General features: G+C 40.0%; 2 protein-coding genes across 5 annotated transcripts in view; one reads left to right on the top strand and one right to left on the bottom strand.

Annotated features, from left to right (window-relative positions):
- LOC111164065 (uncharacterized) overlaps nucleotides 1-3,640 on the top strand; it is a 15,540-nt gene extending 11,900 nt beyond the window's left edge. For both annotated transcript variants that reach the window (XR_016394728.1, XR_016394727.1), the window contains exon 3: nucleotides 1,148-3,640. The gene's annotated coding sequence lies outside the window, so the exon portion shown is untranslated. The remainder of the gene's footprint in view (nucleotides 1-1,147) is intronic.
- Nucleotides 3,515-18,441, bottom strand: DNTTIP2 (deoxynucleotidyltransferase terminal interacting protein 2). 3 transcript variants are annotated; one of them, XM_089919416.1, is made up of 7 exons: nucleotides 18,313-18,441; nucleotides 15,774-17,413; nucleotides 14,032-14,188; nucleotides 11,103-11,198; nucleotides 9,881-10,045; nucleotides 7,825-7,934; nucleotides 3,515-5,799 (listed from the first exon to the last, which is right to left on the bottom strand). In XM_089919416.1, the coding sequence occupies exons 1-7, from the start codon at nucleotides 18,382-18,384 to the stop codon at nucleotides 5,706-5,708; spliced, it is 2,334 nt and encodes a 777-aa protein (XP_089775542.1). In that variant the 5' UTR covers nucleotides 18,385-18,441; the 3' UTR covers nucleotides 3,515-5,705. The 3 variants fall into 3 exon arrangements, with proteins under 3 accessions (XP_089775542.1, XP_022409048.1, XP_089775548.1); XM_022553340.3 differs by having other exon boundaries at nucleotides 14,032-14,170; XM_089919422.1 differs by having other exon boundaries at nucleotides 15,774-17,434; nucleotides 18,313-18,395.

Here is an 18,441-nt window from a genome sequence, read left to right as displayed (position 1 = left end):
AAAGAAGAAAGAACAAGACTAGTGGCACATACAAAGACATGTCTGACCAACGGATCCAGATTGATGAGGGAGGAAAATGTATCCTAATGGGGGTGGAGGATTGGGAGAATGAGAGGGGCTGAAATACTTGAGATCATGAGTTTAGAGTCTTTGGAGGTGGGGCCCAGGCATCAGTACTTTTGGAGCCACCTCGAATAATTCCAAAGTGCATTCAAGTTTGGGTTAGAGGGAACTGGAGGGAAGGCTAACAGGATAACAGATTGGGGTAGTCAGAGTTCAGTATCTTGGCCAGTTTCAAGTAAGTCCATGATGGTGACTGACTGAGGTGGAGTGAAATTGAGGGTAACTGGAATTGATGAGATTGAGCTTGAAGGAAATGCAGGCTCATCTTGATTCAAATGCCTTCGGCTAAATCAGGATAATGATTTTCACTACAGGAAAAACCAAGAGTCAACCCTAAAGGACTACAGTCAGGTAAAATATGTGAAAAGCGTTTAAGTTGTGATTCATCCAGCAGTCACCAAAGCACAGGTAGAGGCACTGAGCCAGTTGTTGTGTATCTTTTCATCTCACTTTATTTGACATCCACTCCCTCCTGGCAGGTGAGGGCAGCTGACAGTTGAAGGTGGGTAAAGTGGCAGATTTGGCTAGAAGGGCAGATGTTACAGATAAATCGGCCAAGGTTTTGATGAGCTTCACATTACAGAATTAAATTAAGCCATGACCTGTTATCATTGTCTCATAGCCAGCCATTTTGGTGTGTGTGTGTACACATATATAAAAATGGGAAAAAATAGGTCTTCCTGATAATACCAAGATATAGAAAACTTTTATTAACTACAATGTGTACCTTGTTTTTGTTCTCTTTAGTACACTACTCCTGTGAACTTCCCTGGGTTATGGGGGTGGAGTAGATGTAGGAGGGAGGGGCTGAACAAAACTTCACATAAATTTTTTTTCATATAGATGACTGCGTGCACATATTTCTTTCCTACCATTTAAAAAGGTTGAGGAACACCGCTCAAAGTCATTTATAGTTTCCCTCACTGCATATGAGAGCTAAAATTCATATGGTAATTGGATTAAATCTAACCATAGTTTTCATATCCATATTTCATTTTTCTTCCCTTAATGAACAAAACCTCAGAACTTCAATACATTGCATGGGGTTTGAGGTCAGGATTTTGGTGCCTGAAACCTACCAGTTCCTGCTTTGCAATTCTGCCAAGGAGGTTGTAATCATAAGGAAGATGAGCCAATGGAAAAGAGTATACCACTCATGGAACAGCTTTAGAGGAGCAACCCTGACCACAGGATTTCTCAGGTAAGCCGAGATTGAATGACATGTTCCTATCATCGCCTGCCATTCACAGAGAAAGCCTGGTTCAAGAAGGCCCCATGTCTAATTTCCCACCTCGTTTGGAAGAGAGGATGAGAGGCCTGCCCTCTAATAGGGCAAAAGTGACTGACTGCAGATCGTTTCTGACCTCTTAATACAGCAACTTTGTTCATTTGTAAAACTACAGCTCAGTGAGTATCCTGGGCTCACTTCAATCTGGTTAGCAACTCCTCTTCCCTCAGGAGGGGTGACTAGGAAGGAGGCAGGTGGGGAAGAGCAGGACTTCCTAAACACTATGCAGTGCCAAAGTGTGTGGGTCATGTTTTGGCTTTATAGCAATTTCTAAGCTATACTACCATTAAACTGAAGATAAATTTCAATTGTCATCATGCTTTTAAAAGAAAATATTACAAGGTGTCAGGCATGTCAGGGAATGTCTTAGGCCTTCCAGATCTGCTCAGCAGCCCGCTGAATACCACTGAGCGACCTCATTCGATACCATGTAGAGCAAAAATCACCTAGCTAAGCCCTGGCCCACTGAATCATGAGATACAATAAAACAGTGGTTGTTCTGAATCACTGAGTCTTGGGGCAATTCTATGCAGTGATAATTGGAATGAACATACATCATCCACCACCCATCACCTGAACCTAAAATACTTTTGCCTTTTTCACAGTTGGTGTTCAGTATTTATTGATAACCATTTCCCTTTCAGAACCTCCTCCACTGTTATCTAAAAATTCACATTTCATAGTTTGAGACATTCCAGTTATTTGATAAAACACTGATCTGCTTAAGACATTTAATTGCAGGTCATTCTACTGACCCTGCTTCTGGGAAGCTATTAGAAATTGAAAGCATTCATTTTTCACTTAAGTTGTGTAACAATGAGACCTGAATTTTACATTCTAGTCAGATGCTTGGGGAGTTCATAAATCATTTTGTTTCAATCCTAACTGAACGCTTTCAGTAAGATGTTGTAGGCAGTTATTCTGAACAGTAGCTGTCATTGCCTGAGGGATTGAACTGAATGAGCATCTGCACATATTCCGGAAGTGGTACTGAAAATTTTCTTCATGTGATATTTTCTTATAATTTGCTATTTCTGAGAGTGGGACCCCTTGAATTTATCCCAGTTGCTCAAAGTTTCATTAAACGTTTCTATACAGCCTTTCTTCCTTTTAAAACCCTGCCATCTATCCTCTGGACAGCCAAGCATGGCCTGTAGTCTGACATCCTTGTTATGAGACCCATGCGACATTTCTTCAGGTCTTAAAAATAGGTGTAATGGTGTTTCTCTAAAGCAGCTGTTTTGTTTTTATATTATGGCAGAACACTGAACACAGAGCTGATTTTTGTGTTAGATGCCAGGAAGCTCAGAGCTTGCCTTCATCAACTGTTAGTTTTCTAACTTCTTCCATCTTCATTTTCCTTTCCCTAATTTCCTCACTTTAGAAAATAAAAAAAAAACTAGCTTTGTAGGCTTTTTTTTTAAAATAAGCTGTCTTAAAAGCATTTCAGAAATCTTTCAAGACCTTAAGGTATTCTGAAGGCCCTCCTTTCATTAGCACACTACATCAGCACTTTGTACACTTTACAATGCTTTTCAGTTGAGAAGTCAATGTACTTCTGATAGTCATTAAGCCTTAAAATAGTTCCCGTAAGTGAACTGAGTTTAGTGACACAAGCCAAAGTCACTAAAACTTTTTCTCAACAGTTGCTTTGCTTAAAAAAAAAAAGACAAATACATACATTATTCAAGTATAGATTTTTGTAGAAGGCTGGGAGCACTAAGAGACTTCGTTCTGACCTTTACCTAGTTATATATATATATATATATATATATATTTTTTTTTTTGGCGGTATGCGGGCCTCTCACTGTTGTGGCCTCTCCCGTTGCGGAGCACAGGCTCCAGAGGCGCAGGCTCAGCGGCCATGGCTCACGGGCCCAGCCGCTCCGCGGCATGTGGGATCTTCCCGGACCGGGGCACGAACCCGCGTCCCCTGCATCGGCAGGCGGACTCTCAACCACTGCGCCACCAGGGAAGCCCATGTTTTGATACTCAGTTTTGAAGATTTAAAATAAATTTGTGAAGAGCACATTTGAGATGAAGCTACTATGCATCTTACCAGTTTTAATTCCTTAAAGTAAATGTTATGGAGATCACTTTAAATGACTTTCAGCTGAAGCATTTATTTCACTGAATAAGTTATTTTACATTCGTTGATAACTCTCTACTTTGTTCCAAGTTACTCATGTGGCTTACAAAAATACATATAAGATTTAAAAAAAAAAAGAATCAATGGAGACAAAAAAAGAGCGTGTTAAAATGTAACTATAATACATTTGACCCTTGAACAACACAGGCTTGAAATGGGCAGGTCCACTATACACAGATTTTTTTCCCCAATAAATCCATACTAAAAAGTATTGATATTACATGATCTGCAAGCAGTTGAACAGTTGGTTCTCAGATGCAGAGCTGTGGATACAGAGGGCCTACTGTTAAGGGTTTCTGACTTTCAGCTGCATGGGGTTCAGTGCCCCTAACCCCCGTGTTGTTCAAGAGTCAACTGTACTCAAAACACGTACTGAGAGCACCTCTAAGGTGGGTTAGTGAGAGGTGAACTTGGCGCTTAGGTTCAGTTCTCGTTCCTCATCACTGCCTTCCAATCCAGAGCTCTAATGCTGCTCTGCGTGGGAAGGATTAGTTCTCCAATCTTGCTTTCCCTGTAAAATGCACTATAATGTACCAAATATTTGTCATAACTGCAGTTTTGAAGTATCAAATAATTCAACCTATTCTAGCATTCACTAGTCAGAAACCAGCATGAAAGTCATGAATAAAGTTGACACACACCTTGAGCCTGAGAAAAAACCGCGTAAGTCCTCAATTGCGCCAAGAAACACCATACAAAAGGATTGACAGCTTTGACTGTTCTTATAGCATAGTAGCATGAGCTGAAGAAACGTTCTACTAACAATGTCTCCTTCTGGAAGAATGTGTAAAGGGTAAATTATTTCTTGTTTTTATATTTAATTCTCTCATAGCAGGTCCTTATTTTACCCAGAAGGCAAAACTTAATATTCTTGGAATAAAAGCTTTTCTATAAAACAGAGAGAGATGTTTCACTAACTCCACCTATGAATGTCGTTGTTTTACTACTAGGCTGCTTATGATCCCAAGCAGTAAACACAAAATAGGAGATTTCTTATTTACTGAAATCCCAAGAAAGCAGTATGCTACAAAACAGACGTCCCGTGAATAACGACATGAAGGAAGCAATAACCCACCAGGAAGCATGAACAGAAATGGCCAACACTTCTTGGGTGTCGTGAGTTGCTTTAGCCAGGATGCATATTTCTGCCACTGGAGATAAGATAGGCTGGGCCACTTTACCTCCTGGCCAAATTAATATTATATTAATACTATTTCACTGGAACGCAATATTGAATCTGGAGAAAATCTATCTTTCCTCCTGTTGCAGTTGCTAAAGAAGGAAAATAGCTCTCCTGCTTCTACCTTTAACCCAGACTTTCCAAGTAGTCTATTTTTTAAGTCCTTTTTATAGCTTCATTTAGTTCTTTGGTCATATACTAACATACACATGCTCCAAGAACACTTTTTTTTTTTGGCGGTACGTGGGCCTCTCACTGTTGTGGCCTCTCCCATTGCAGAGCACAGGCTCCAGCCGCGCAGGCTCAGCGGCCATGGCTCACGGGCCCAGCTGCTCCGCGGCATGTGGGATCTTCGCAGATCAGGGCACGAACCCATGTCCCCTGCATCGGCAGGCAGACTCTCAACCACTGCGCCACCAGGGAAGCCCCAAGAACACTTTTAACATTTCTTTGGTTTCAACTGTGACTGTCACACTGGCAACAAGATCTCTGTATCCCAGCTTCACCAATTTTCTGGACTTGAATGTGCAACTGACAAAAGGGCACCATCTCCCCCCTACACACACCTCTCTACATAATCATTACAATATTGCTCACGTATGTTTGATCATATTACTTTAAAATATTTGAATGTTAGCAAACTTTATATTTTTTAAATGTTTTAAATTTTCTTTAAATAACCAAATGTTGAAAACTTTACAAAAATGTTAAATGACTGAGGTTATTTTCCTTTTTTTCCTCCTCAAAGGGTCTAAGCATGAGTGGATCCTTTGTAGACACCCCTATTTTTATCCCAAGGGGCATGTGATTAATCCTCTCTAAAATCAACTTTTTCCAAAGAGAAATCCCTATATATAAATAGGGCCAGGCTATGTTAATTTGTGTGATGGTTGTGTCAGTTTTCAAAATATCTTTAGTAATAAATAAAGGGGAGATGTAAAATTTTGTGATTTGCTTGGTGAATCTTAATTGCGAAACTTCTTCTTCTTTCGAAACTTCTTTCCTGCTGCATTTGCTGCCTTATCAGCCATAATCTCTGAGTACTTCCTTCGGTTATATCTAAAAAGAAAAACCAAACCTTTAAGTTCTAAAGTATGACACACCGAACATTAGAAGTTAATGTAACCTTTTGGTGGGAGAGGGGGGCGGCGGTGGGGAGGCACTTCTAAATTTCATGTTTTGTTTTTTTTTTGTATTTTCACTATCTGTTCATCACATCTGCACTAAGTTCCACCACGTGTAAGAAGCCATACTAGGTGTTGCGGACAGAGCAGTGAACCAGCCAGCCATAGTAGTCCCTACCCTCAGAGCTTGCAGTCTAGTAAGAAAAAAACGGCAACGGTACAGGAAGACTTTTGAAAACTTTCAGCCACTGGAGACCCATGCTGTAATTTCTAAGACTGCCATCATGAAGATTACAAAATATAGGTCAATTTTAAGTAAGCAAAGACTCAATCACCTTGTACCACACACCTCTGTGGGGAAGGAAACAGACACGCTTGAGAGATAGGAAAATGGGAGGGACTCTGACAGTCTGAACATGGGACTGAAGGGAGAAGAGGTATTAGGACTTGGCCCTAATGGACAGAGGGTGATGCCGTTTGGTCATGAGATACAGAACACTGGGAGAGGACCAGAATGTACAGGGAGGATGAGGTCAGCAGACCCCAAGTTAGCTCTTAGAGGGGCCTGTGAGATACCCATTAGATATTCCTGAGGCAGTAGCTGGTTATGGGCTCTGGACTCAGGAGAGATCTAGACTAGACATACACATTTGAAAGTCAACAGTATATAGATTAATACAACTCTGTGGGGATGAGATTTCCAAAGAGAGAGAAGTGAGAAAAGAGCATTGCTTGTTTCTAAAAATTTCACCATAAACCAGACTCATAAAATAGTTTACGTAACACTCAAGTTAAACTTGTTTTCCATGTCTATATAATACACCAGTTTAAAAAACCTTGAAAAACATTTTCACTTTTGCTACTAAACGAATCTAGAAGTCCGGCAGAGGTTCCTATATGAGGTATGCTTTTAAATCTATACTATACACATACCTACTTCAAGGACATTTAAACATACTCAAATTGCCCCCATCTCAGGAAAAAAAAAATCCAACTCCATCCACTAGCTGTGACTCTCTCATCTTGCTCACAACCAAACTTCTTCAAAGATTTCTCCCTTATTTCTTCAGCTCACTCTCAAGTACCTTACAGTCTGCTTTCCTCCCCATCACTCCCCTGAAAACTCCTTCTGCCAAGGTTACTGTGACCTCCATGTACTAAATCCAAAGTTTTTAGTTCTTACCTCAACTGAGCTCTCAGCAGCACTTATTACTGTTAGCCACTCCCTCCAGCTTATACCTGCCCGTAACTTGACTTGACTTCCCCCCCACCAATTTATTTATTTATTTGGCTGCGTTGGGTCTTCGTTGCTGCGCGCAGGCTTTCTCTAGTTGTGGTGAGCGGGGGCTGCTCTTCGTTGTGGTGTGCGGGCTTCAGTAGTTGTGCCATGCGTAGTAGTTGTGGCGCACAGGCTTAGTTGCTCCGTGGCATGTGGGATCTTCCCAGATCAGGGATCGAACCCGTGTCCCCTGCACTGGCAGGCGGATTCTTAAGCACTGCGCCACCAGGGAAGTCCCTTTCCTTGACTTCTATGACACTGTGCTCTCCTGGTTTTCTTCATGCCTCCCTGGCTATTCTTTCCCAGTCTCCTTTGTGGGCTCATTCTCCTCTAGTCAGCCAAATACTTTCACGCTTCCCTCTAAAGCAGTGGTTCTAAATTGGGAATGCTTATGCCCCACAGGGGCCACTTGAAACTGCTTGAAGACATTTTCGAGTGTCATGAATTGGGGGGGAGGGGAGTGCACTACTGGCATCTAGTGGATAGACACCAGGGAGGCTGTTAAAGATCCTACAATGTACAGGACAGTCCCCCCTAATAATTATTCCATCCAAAAAATATAATAGTGCTGCTGTTGAGAAACTCTGTGCTAAAGCATTTAAAAATTGTCTTGAATTTAAAGTTTATGCATATTCTAAGGGAAAGCACACATATTATAAAGTGAAACATAAATTCCTTTACCTTCTGAACTCAGAATCGGCCAGCAGTTCCTCCACAATAGTTCTCTTCCTTTGTTTCCTGGGAACTCGTGAATGGTAGAAGTCAGCTGGATTGTCAACAATGGTTCCAATCTATGAATGATTGATTGAAATAAGTCATGCAATACCTGAAGGCCAAGTATATTTCATATCTCAGGGTAGCTCTAACAAAGTATATTTATAGAAAGTAATGGAAAACACAGCTTACAATTTACCAATATTAAAATTAGTTTTGCCGTTTCTTAAAGAAAAAAGTCACTTATTCAATCTGCACTGGGTCCTACTAATGACATTTCTTCATTAGAGTTTACAGTAAAACCAAAATTCCTTTTATATAAGTGCTAGCCAGTAAATTCTTGATGAATAGTCTAAATAGAGGAGGAAAAGTGGGACAGATAGTCTTTTGTTTTAGTTTTCCAATTTAACGAAATTGACACATACATTCTACTATATACCTATTTGATCTCCTAGGTTATCATAATTGCTGCCAACTTAGAACCTTCTTACTGACCACTCTGCATCTGTTCGTATGTTCAACCAAGTAAAATTTACAATGTCTACTATGTGCCAGGCACTGTGCTAGGTGTTAGGGAAACAAAGACAAAGAATATCTGGTCCCTGCCAGTGAGGGGGCCAGAGTCTTTTTAAAAAAATTTATTTATTTAATTTTAAAATAATTTTTTAAATTAATTAATTTTTTTTGGCTGCATTGGGTCTTCGTTGCTGCTTGTGGGCTTTCTCTAGTTGTGGCGAGCAGGGACTACTCTTCGTTGCAGCGCACAGGCTTCTCACTGCAGTGGCTTCTCTTGTTGCAGAGCACAGGCTCTAGGTGCGCGGGCTTCAGTAGTTGTGGCTCGCGGGCTCTATAGCACAGGCTCAGTAGTTGTGGCGCACAGGCTGAGTTGCTCCGTGGCATGTGGGATTTTCCCAGCCCAGGGCTTAAACCCATGTCCCCTGCACTGGCAGGCGGATTCTTAACCACTGCACCACCAGGGAAGCCCCCAGAGTCTCAAGGAAGATCCAAAGGTACGCAACTAAAAAATTAAAGCATAACTAATATTATGCTGAACAAAACACTCTCGATGCTCTGAAAACTAAATGGCGAATTCTACCGAATGGAGGTAAAGAAGGCTTTACAAAGGATGACATTTTAGCTTGGATTTGTATGGGCAGAATTTCACCAAGCAAACATGGCAGAGCCAAACACTTGTAAAGTCAGAATGACTAGACCAGTCTGTGCATATCCTGAGAAGACTGAGTAGCTGAGTGTGTTGGAGCTTAAGAGGAGACTATGTGACCAAAAAAGGGGTAGTGAGCTGGTTTGGGTGCACATGGTGAAGGGCTACATTAAAGGGTATAGATATAAACTCTATCCTATAGGTTATAAGAATCACTGAAGGTACCATTGAATATCTTGATTATCATTGAGCAGAGGTGTGTCATAAAACAGATTGCTATTTTTTTAAAGGAAAGATGACTGCCTACAATGTAGAGGATGGACCAAAAGGGAGAGCAGACCTGGAGGCAAAGGACTATTACAGTAATCCATGAGTGACAAGAAAGGTAGCCAAGAAGAACGAAATGAACTTGAGAGCTACCAGAGGGTGAATCAATTGGACTTTCATCTGAAAACACTTTGGAAACCAACTTTTAACTTGTTTTCAGAATAAAGAACCTTGAAAAAAGAAGAGTTTGGTGTACATGAGTCCCTCTTTCCTGCCCCATCCTGCAAGGAGTCTTGCTCTTAGGCTAATAATACTCATATATGGTACACCCATCTTGTAAGTTTCATAATTTTTAGAGAAGAAATTATGAAAAGCTAGTTACCGTTTGGAAACCTAGTTACCATCTGGAACAGCATCTTTCTATATGGAAAGCCATTACAAGCTGGTGGCTGTCTGAATTGGGTTCTGGCCATTATTATATGGCCCAAGCAGATGTGCTCTGTAAATATTCATTTAAGAGTAAACAAATCACTATAGTGCTTTCCAAACTAAAATCCTCAGAACATCACTACCATTATTTTGTTTGCTTCATACCTGGAAGTACTTGGGGAAGCCATCTCTATCATTTTTCTTGTAAAACCTTTTTGGGTCCATGCTAGCTCTCATCTTCAGTGCTTTGAGATCATTTTTCAGTTCATCTGTCAGTTCTGGAGCTTTCATACCAAACCAGCCATCACCTGCTGTTTTTTGTCGCTCTTGCTGAAATTCAAATTTCAGAAACAATTAGAAAATTCTAATTTTAATAAGCAGTGTATAAACTATACCTCACTCCCCCTAAAATTATAAAGAAAATTTCATGAAAAACAAGTAAGGTTACTTTACAGGAATGTATATATTAGTCTCCAGATTCACCTTTCATAAAATGATTAGATCACAAAAAGTGATTTCTCTGATAAATTAGGCACAGCACTGTCAGTTCCTTAAATGAGGGCTCCTTAAAATTTACTTTGTATCTTAGTAAGAACTGCTGACTTGTTGGGAGAGTAACCCACAGCTTCAATTTTTATTGTCTAGAATACCCTACACAAGATGTAATGTATAAAAAACATTTTTACTTCTGGAGCTTTTATGTAAACATTAACACTTTTACTGAGTCACCAAGTTGTCTCAGAAAGTTACTCACTCCAGCAAGTCCAGAAATTTCTATTATTTCTAAAATTCAAAAACTTTCTATTTTTTGAAAACTCCTAGCAAGTTATTTGCTTAATTTCATTTTTTGTTCATTCACACAACAAATATTGGAGTGTTTACCACGTGCCAGGGTGCTCTGGTCATATTAGTGACATTACTGGAGCACCATCCTCAAATTTCCTCTTAAGCTCTCTCAATAATTTCTTTATCCTTATTAGGTGAAATGGAAGTAGTCCCCTGTATTTTACTAAACAAAATACCTTCTATGCTTTCAGTTGGCAGACTAAATAGGCCAGTGTTTTGAATGGTTACATTCAGTTCCCTACAAAAGCCCACAACAGAGCTCCCAGCCTTCTGTGAACAGTACCTATAAGCCAAGAGGTGTGGTGTGGACAGTGACCTCATATGCTGGCTGCCACTGTTTTTAAGGATGGTAAAAAAGAGCTTTCACTTTGTGAAGATCTGTATGAAACGTTGTTTATGGAACCATATTTTACGGCTCTTAGATATCTGTAGCAATTTTCTTTGGAGACGCATATATTTTAACTGTACAGCCATGTTAGATAAACTGAACGTACATCGTCAAACACATTAAACATTCGAAATGATGAGTCACTGTACTCACTCTGCGGTTTTTCTGACGTTGATGCTTTGATTCACTATATCGTGGGACACAGTAGTTTTTTTCAAAATCAGGAGTAATGACGGCTTTCTGCAAAAGCTGCAAAAATATTAAACTGTTTTTAAAATGTCAGAATGTAATTATTGTTTCAACATTATTGCCTTATAAAGGAAACATCTCCCATACTGAAGACTACTCCAGATATATTAACCTTCTATATGGACAAACATACTACTGCAAAGTTGCTCCTGTCCTTAAATTTGTAAATTATATCAAAATAAAAATGCTTTAGAAGACAAACTGAAGGGTTTAGGCAATCTATAAAATCAATATTCATCTCAAATTTCTTTTTCTAATCTGAATCTGCACACACCAGATATACGTTAATGTGTCCACTTGCATTTCATTGGTTTGCAACCAGCCACCTGCACCAACCAACTGGAAACGAAAGACAATAGGAACAATGCCGTAGAGTTCTTGAACTCCCTGGAAAAAAACCTGACTAGGCTTTAATAAGTTCTTCGATGCTGGTAAAACAGCTTTCTGTGATCTGAGGAGACCAGCTAGACTACTGATAAGAAACAGCAGTATAGATTTTGATTAAACAACATATGCTTTTTATGGTATACCAATGAAATTATGCCATCGAGCAAATCTGCTTTTGGCAACCCAACAATATATCAAAGATGCTCTTTCAATGTCAATTCATACAAAGATCAACTTCATTCTTTTTAACAGCTGTTATGCATAATTTTTCTTCTTGATATTTAGTTTAGTAAGTCTCCATTACATTTTCCATGAAACATTGTAAACACCATCTCTGCACACTTGTGATTATTTCTGTAAAACAGATTCCAAAATGTGTCATTTAAATTTTGATAGGGACTACTAAATTGCCTTGCATCCAAGTAGTATAAACTCCTACCAAGAGTTAATCAGTACCATTTTCTTTACATAGCCAACACAGGAGATTATCCTTTTGTGTTTTGTCAGTGGTACTTCATGAATGTTTCCATTTGCTGCTGATCAACTTTTTGTGTATTTATTAGCTATGTATTGTAATATAAGTCTTCTTCTGTGGTATGCCTGTATTTTGGGGGGGGTTATTTTTCATTTTTATACAGGGTTGTGTTCTTATTAATTTGTAGAAATGTATTTTGTATCTTGGTATTAACCTGTGGTCTTTTACTTGTCTTTAAGGTGTTTTTATTTGCCTAAGTTTTAAAATTTTAAGTAGTCAGATCTGTTAATCTTTTCCTAAAGAAAGATTCTGCATTTCTTGTTACTTGCCTAGGGTGATTAAATACTGTCTTAATACTGTGTATGTGACTAAAAGGAACCTGAGCGTTATTAGTCATTTCCCCAGTATAAGAACTAAAGACAGCTGCTCCTTAACCCTCAAAACAGTTCACATGAATACAGCAAATATTAATTTGGTCAATAACATTTGAAATTATCAATTTAGAAGTCAATTATCAATTCAGAAATCCTCAATTCAGGTTCAGGACTAGAAGTTGCTGGGTAGCACAGTAGCAGTCTAGACTTTCCTATCAGAGAAGAGAGCATGACATTTATTTAATAGATTATTAAGAGCTGGTTGTGTGTCAAGTACTATAGTAGGGTTTAGACTGGTTCTCAACTGAGAGCAACTGGCAATATCTGAAGACATTTTGAGGTGGGGGGACGGCGCACTGGTAGAGATGGATGCTACTGGCACCTATGGGGTAGCGGCCAGGGATGCTGCTAAAAAATATCCTACAAGGCACAGGACATTTTTCCACAACAAAGAATTATCCAGTCCAGAAATAAAAGACAGTAAAAAAAAACAATGAATACCACATGATCAATAATCACTTAGATCTATACTAGGTGTTGCAGAAGCAGAGAGGAGGTAGGGGGAAGGACTAGGGTCAAAGAATGCTTCCTAAAGGTTGTGATTTATAACCTCTGCATTGGCCTGGGAAGGACCAGGGTGTGTTCAGGGAACTATAGTAATTTTCAATGGTAAGAACACAGCAGGTGGACAGTCAGAGCTAGAGGAACAGAGGCACCTTGAATGCTCTGAGGAACTACTACAGGACTTAAACAGAATATCATGGTCAGATTTGTATTTTTAGAAAAAGAAATCTAGCAAGACCATGGAGGATGGCTTGAAGAAGAGTAAGGAGGCCACTACAATAGTCTAGATGAAAAACACAACAGATGTCACTAGTCAGTGACAGTGAGGTGGAAAGGAGGGGGCAGAGTAGAAAGTATGTAACAAGCACCGTCCCCTAGGCTTAGTTGTTGAGTGCAAAAGGGAAACAGATTTCCCCTTGCAAAAGGAGGAACTGGTTTAGGTAGGGAAGAGAAGGGCAATTAGTGAAGTCAAGTGCCTGAGCACATCTGAATGAACAAACAACAGGCACCTGGATTTAAAGACCTGGGTAGGCTGCAAGGCTAGAAAATACTGATACTAAAGGTTTGGAAGTCATTCAAGGTGACAGCTGAAACTGAGGGTTTGGATGAGGTTACCTAACCTGTAATTTCTTTCTGAAAATATACGTACAATTTTATGTCTATGCGCACATGTGCTTTTTTTTCCTGGTGGGGTTAGTGGGCACTCGCAGCTTTCAGATTTTCAACACAGTCCAAAGCAGTTAAGAACTAAAAGTATAGCAAGAAAAGAAAAAACACAACCCTTGGGATCATAACTGGTGATTGCAAGAAGAGTAACACTGATCCTATATCACTCTAGTTTTCAAGCCTCATCTTCTATAGCTGGGACTTTATAATAAAAAAGAAGAAATGATTGTCCTGGAAAGAGGGAAAAAAGCACAGTAGGCTAATGTGGTTGCACTGTAGGAAAATTAGTCTCTTACCAAGGACTAATCATTTCTAGAAGTGACTGGTTAGTTCTATGAAAACCAATGGGATGCTTTGTACAACTTACCTCATTTTTCTTTTTCTCCTTGATCTGTGTTAGGGTTCTCTTGTTCAACTGTAGCTTGTCTGCATTGACATTAATATACAAACCACCCAGCTGCTTAATACTCAGACCAGGATCTATGCTGCTGCTAGTCAACTTCAGACTGAAAGAGAAATGATCACTTTTAAGTGATTAAGAAATGATCTTTAGATCATTTACTAATTCAAAATGGAAACAATTGAGACTGTATTTTTTTTTTTTTTTTGAGACTGTATTTTTATTTAGAAGAAAATTATGGGATGAATAATGAATTAAGCCTTTTGGAAGCACATCAAAATTTATTCCCTAGTTTCTCTTAGAAGAGGATTAAGGCCATTATTACATGACAATAGACTTCATAAAGGGATTTTATAAAGAAAGAATTACAGAAAAGAGGAGGAAATACATCTGGCAATTTGCTCAACTTCACATATACGTAGTGAGTTAATATACGTCCACATACTTCCATCTCCAAAGCCAGTGAGAAAGACAGGGTCTTCTACTCCGAACTTCTAAGTTATCCAAATTTGGAATGTTTTTCTGGGTAATTTAAGGGCATTTAGTAGTGCCTCTAAATCAGTGAGTTTTAAACAATGAGCATTCGTACTTTCCACTGGAGCTTTAAAAAAAATATAACTGTCAAACCCTGGATCCACCAAATCAATCTTCTGCAGTTGGCTTGGGCTCCTGCTATATTTCTGTAATAAAAATTTCTACTTTATATTACTGAAGAGTCCTTTTTATAAACAAGTACACTTGGACTTACAGTCAGTTTCTTTCCTAATTATTCATATAAACTGAGCAGTTGAAAGTTTTGATAATCAACCTCTACTGGAAAGTGAAATCATTCAATTGTAGTGCCTTGGCAGTGATTCTCAACCCTGAGTGTACATTACAATTATCCTGGGGAGGAGGTGTGGCTTTTAAAAAATAAGTACACCTGAGACTAGCCTCAGCGATTTCACTGGTTTACAGTGAAGACTAGGCATGTTAATGGATAGTTCCTTACCAAGGATACCTGTATTTCCAGTGGATACACTGCCACCAAGGGCCTGTGCCTAGGAAAAACAAATTTGAAAAACAAACAAAAAAGAAACTAAAGAAATAGCCCCCAAAGAGTGTTTTTCAATGGGTGGTAGATGGGATTATAGGTTATTGTTTTTCTCAGGTTTTCCTCTATTTTTCAATTTCTCTACAATCAACATGTAGAAAAAGCCAAGTTACCTCCCTTCCCTTTTATATGTTGCTCTTAATAATCGTGCAAGAAAACCTTAACAGATGATTTTTTTTTTTTTCTTTTTCTGTGGTATGGGGGCCTCTCACTGTTGTGGCCTCTCCCGTTGCGGAGCACAGGCTCCAGACGCGCAGGCTCGGCGGCCATGGCTCACGGGCCCAGCCGCTCCGCAGCATGTGGGATCTTCCCGGAGCGGGGCACGAACCTGCGTCCCCCACATCGGCAGGCGGACTCTCAACCACTGCGCCACCAGGGAAGCCCCAGATGATTTTTAATGTACCACGAAACGGAGTACTTTTAGCTCTCATTGGTGGGAAAAATATGACTAACAAAGATACCCACATAAACAAGGGAAATGCTGGATAAAAAAGCTCTTCCATAAAGAACCCAAAGTAATAATTTTTTCAATTTCTATGACTAATATTTTTATGGTAAATTAGCCACTTCAAACATGTATCAAAAACTTACTTTAAAAAATAAAGATAAAACTTACAGTTTAGATTTTGTGCTATTTAGTAAGTTGTCTTCATCACTAAACTCATTATCTTTACTTCTGTCACTGTCTGATGGTTCTTCTTCACTTTCTTCCTCCTCCTCCTCTTCTTCCTCAGTAGCAACCTCACTTGCCTTGTCTTCTTCATCCAAGCAAAAATTTTTATCAGTACTCAATCGAGGAGTTGTGTCAATTACAAACAATGCATTGTCAGGTGATGTATTTTCTGAGTCTCCATTTAATGACTCTTTTTGACCACTATTTTCAATGAAACACACAGTGTCCTCTTCATTCTCACTGTTTTCAGACTGCTGGCTTTCATCACTGCTGAGAACTAATAAAACAGAATCATCTTTATCCTGAGATGTGCTGGGCTCAACTTCACACAGTTTGGTATCACACTCAAAATCTACATCCCTTTCTTTGCTCATGTCTTCGCCAACACATATAACTGTGCACTCTTCTTCTTCATCACTATCACCACCATCACCAAGTTCTATCCAGTCACTTGTTTTTATGCTGCTGTTTCTCTCTTCATTCCATCTGTCCACTTCCACAACTGCAAATGTTTGAGCTAACGATTTCATTACAGCCTCACAGTTCAGGTTTGAGGATGCTGAGGTGGTTTTGTTACTTTCAGGGGTTGAATGCCTTTGCGAAACTAACTGCTGAAGGCTAGTGTCCTGAAGTTCAGAAAGACTTTTCAACTGAGAATTTTTCTCATTAATTTCTTTTCCCGCATCTATTATTCCTTTGGCTTCTTCCTCTAAGCTCTTACAATTCTGCTTTGTTATTTCTTTGAGAGGTGAAACACTGTCTTGTTTTTCCTCTCTTATATTAAAACTTTGGTGTTTTTGCACTATTACTTTTTTTCCTGAATTTCCAAAGGAGTCATTATCAGGGTCATCATAAGTTTCATTATTAGAGATATTTGGCTTATTTATCTGAGAAAGCAATCCTGCTAGTAAACGAGAAGTTCGTCTGGTATCTGAATCCTCTAAATTCACAGGTGTATTTATGATTTGCTTTTCATTTCCTGGTACAATCTTAGTATCATTCTCCTCAGTCTGTGCCTGTAATTTCCTTTGCATACTCCTTGTTGTTCTCCTAGTTGCAATTCCAGAAAATGAAGAAATGTCTGAGCATGATGACTCAGCATCAGAATTAGCTTCCACATGGGATTCTTGGTTTGGATCGGTTCGGGATTTAGCCTTACTTCTCCTGGTTCTTGTTGTTATTTCTGTGGGATGCACAATTCTAGAAATACCTGAAATATGTGATTCTGCTTCAGAGACTTCTTCTTCAGTATGAGACTCACTTACTCGAGTTATTTTCAGCTTTTTCCTTACACTGGAAACTGGGGTGCCTGCAATTAAGATCTGACTTCTCCTAGTTACTCTTAAAATGGGATCCTGGGCCTCAGACACAGAAGAACAGTTTGACTCTGCTTCAGAGATCTCTCCATCAGTAGAAGGTTTGTTCATTCCTGGTAATGAACCTGTAGTTCCGCTCTTCCTCTTCCTGGTTTTAGGAGCTGGACTTTGTTCCCTACTGGTCTGTGACTCAGCAATACTTGGGTCATCAGATGGAGATTCCTTCCAGCCTTTTGGATGTGCGTGAATTCTTGAGGCAGCAGAATTCTACAAGCCAGTGAAAATACACTGTGATTTAGGTAGGGATGGGACAAGGGCAAAGTGAATGAGGCACTCCCCTCAGAAGCAAATTTTAAGAGGGCACTAAAAACCTCAGTAAACAAGATTAATGCAAAACAATAACAACAACCATCACCACCCACAATTAAAAAAAAAATCAATACTTAAATACTGGATCTGACTGCATTTGCAGGCCCTGCCTCACTAGCGTCACCTAAGTCCTGGATCTGACTTTAGGGAACAAAACAAATAATTGAAAAAGAAAATTTTCTCCACTCAAAGTCACATATGCTAGGTGGACCTACATTCCGACATAACATATAGGAAAAGACGAAAGATGGAATCGGTCGCGGTGCTTACGTTTTCATACCTAAGCGAATTAATGCTCCCTTCCCTTCATCGCAGTATCAGAGGCAGCGGACGACTAACGCCACTGAATTACTAGCTGGCGTCACCACAGCCCTCCCCACGCCAGAAGGAGGTGCTGTCGAGGCACAGCCAGTCTTCCCACGTGAAAATGGTGCCTCCTCCATCCAATCCAGCTAATGAGGCTCACGCTTGGTGACCGAAATTAATCCTCCTTAGTACGGTGTTAGCAGTAAGATTAAAAGGCCTGAGCTGTACATCGGCATTACGGAGCTGAACTACCGCAAAATAAGTTACTTAATCTCTCTATTCCCTGCCAAGCATTACGTTAAAAGACCCTAGTGAGGTCTGAGGAGGAAGCTACAGGCTTAGCGCGGAGCCTGGTACACAGCTGCGCGCTGCCAGTTCCGGCTTTTCTGCCGCTCCTCCCCAGGCTCCGCGGGACCCCAGCGCCACCCACCTCCCTGAGCACCGTTCTGCGAACCAGCGAGAAGAAATGAGGGAGCCTTGAGATCTCCTACCTTCTGCTGGGAGCTTTCAACTGACGTGGTTTGGATCCCGGCCTGAGGCCGCGCGGACCTAGTAACCACCATCCTCCAGGCTTGCAGCCGCCGCGGCGGCCCCACCGCGCTCCGGAAGTGCGTCAGAGA

The sequence above is a fragment of the Delphinapterus leucas genome, chromosome 1, assembly GCF_059928025.1.
Source record: "Delphinapterus leucas isolate spDelLeu-1000000601 "Yukka" chromosome 1, BTC_Dleu_Yukka2, whole genome shotgun sequence".
NCBI lineage: Eukaryota > Metazoa > Chordata > Mammalia > Artiodactyla > Monodontidae > Delphinapterus > Delphinapterus leucas.
The sequence above is the reverse complement of the archived record's forward strand: the minus strand, read 5'-3'. Positions and strand labels throughout refer to the sequence as shown.

What these genes read in the sequence shown, in the direction of transcription:
- DNTTIP2 (XM_089919416.1), bottom strand. Translation starts at nt 18,384, where the DNA reads ATGGTGGTTACTAGGTCCGCGCGGCCTCAGGCCGGGATCCAAACCACG. An exon ending in TTGAAAGCTCCCAGCAGAAG is followed by an intron (nt 17,414 to 18,312) that starts GTAGGAGATCTC and finishes ACTGGCTTGTAG; the next exon opens with AATTCTGCTGCCTCAAGAAT. An exon ending in AATAGCACAAAATCTAAACT is followed by an intron (nt 14,189 to 15,773) that starts GTAAGTTTTATC and finishes ATCACTTAAAAG; the next exon opens with TGATCATTTCTCTTTCAGTC.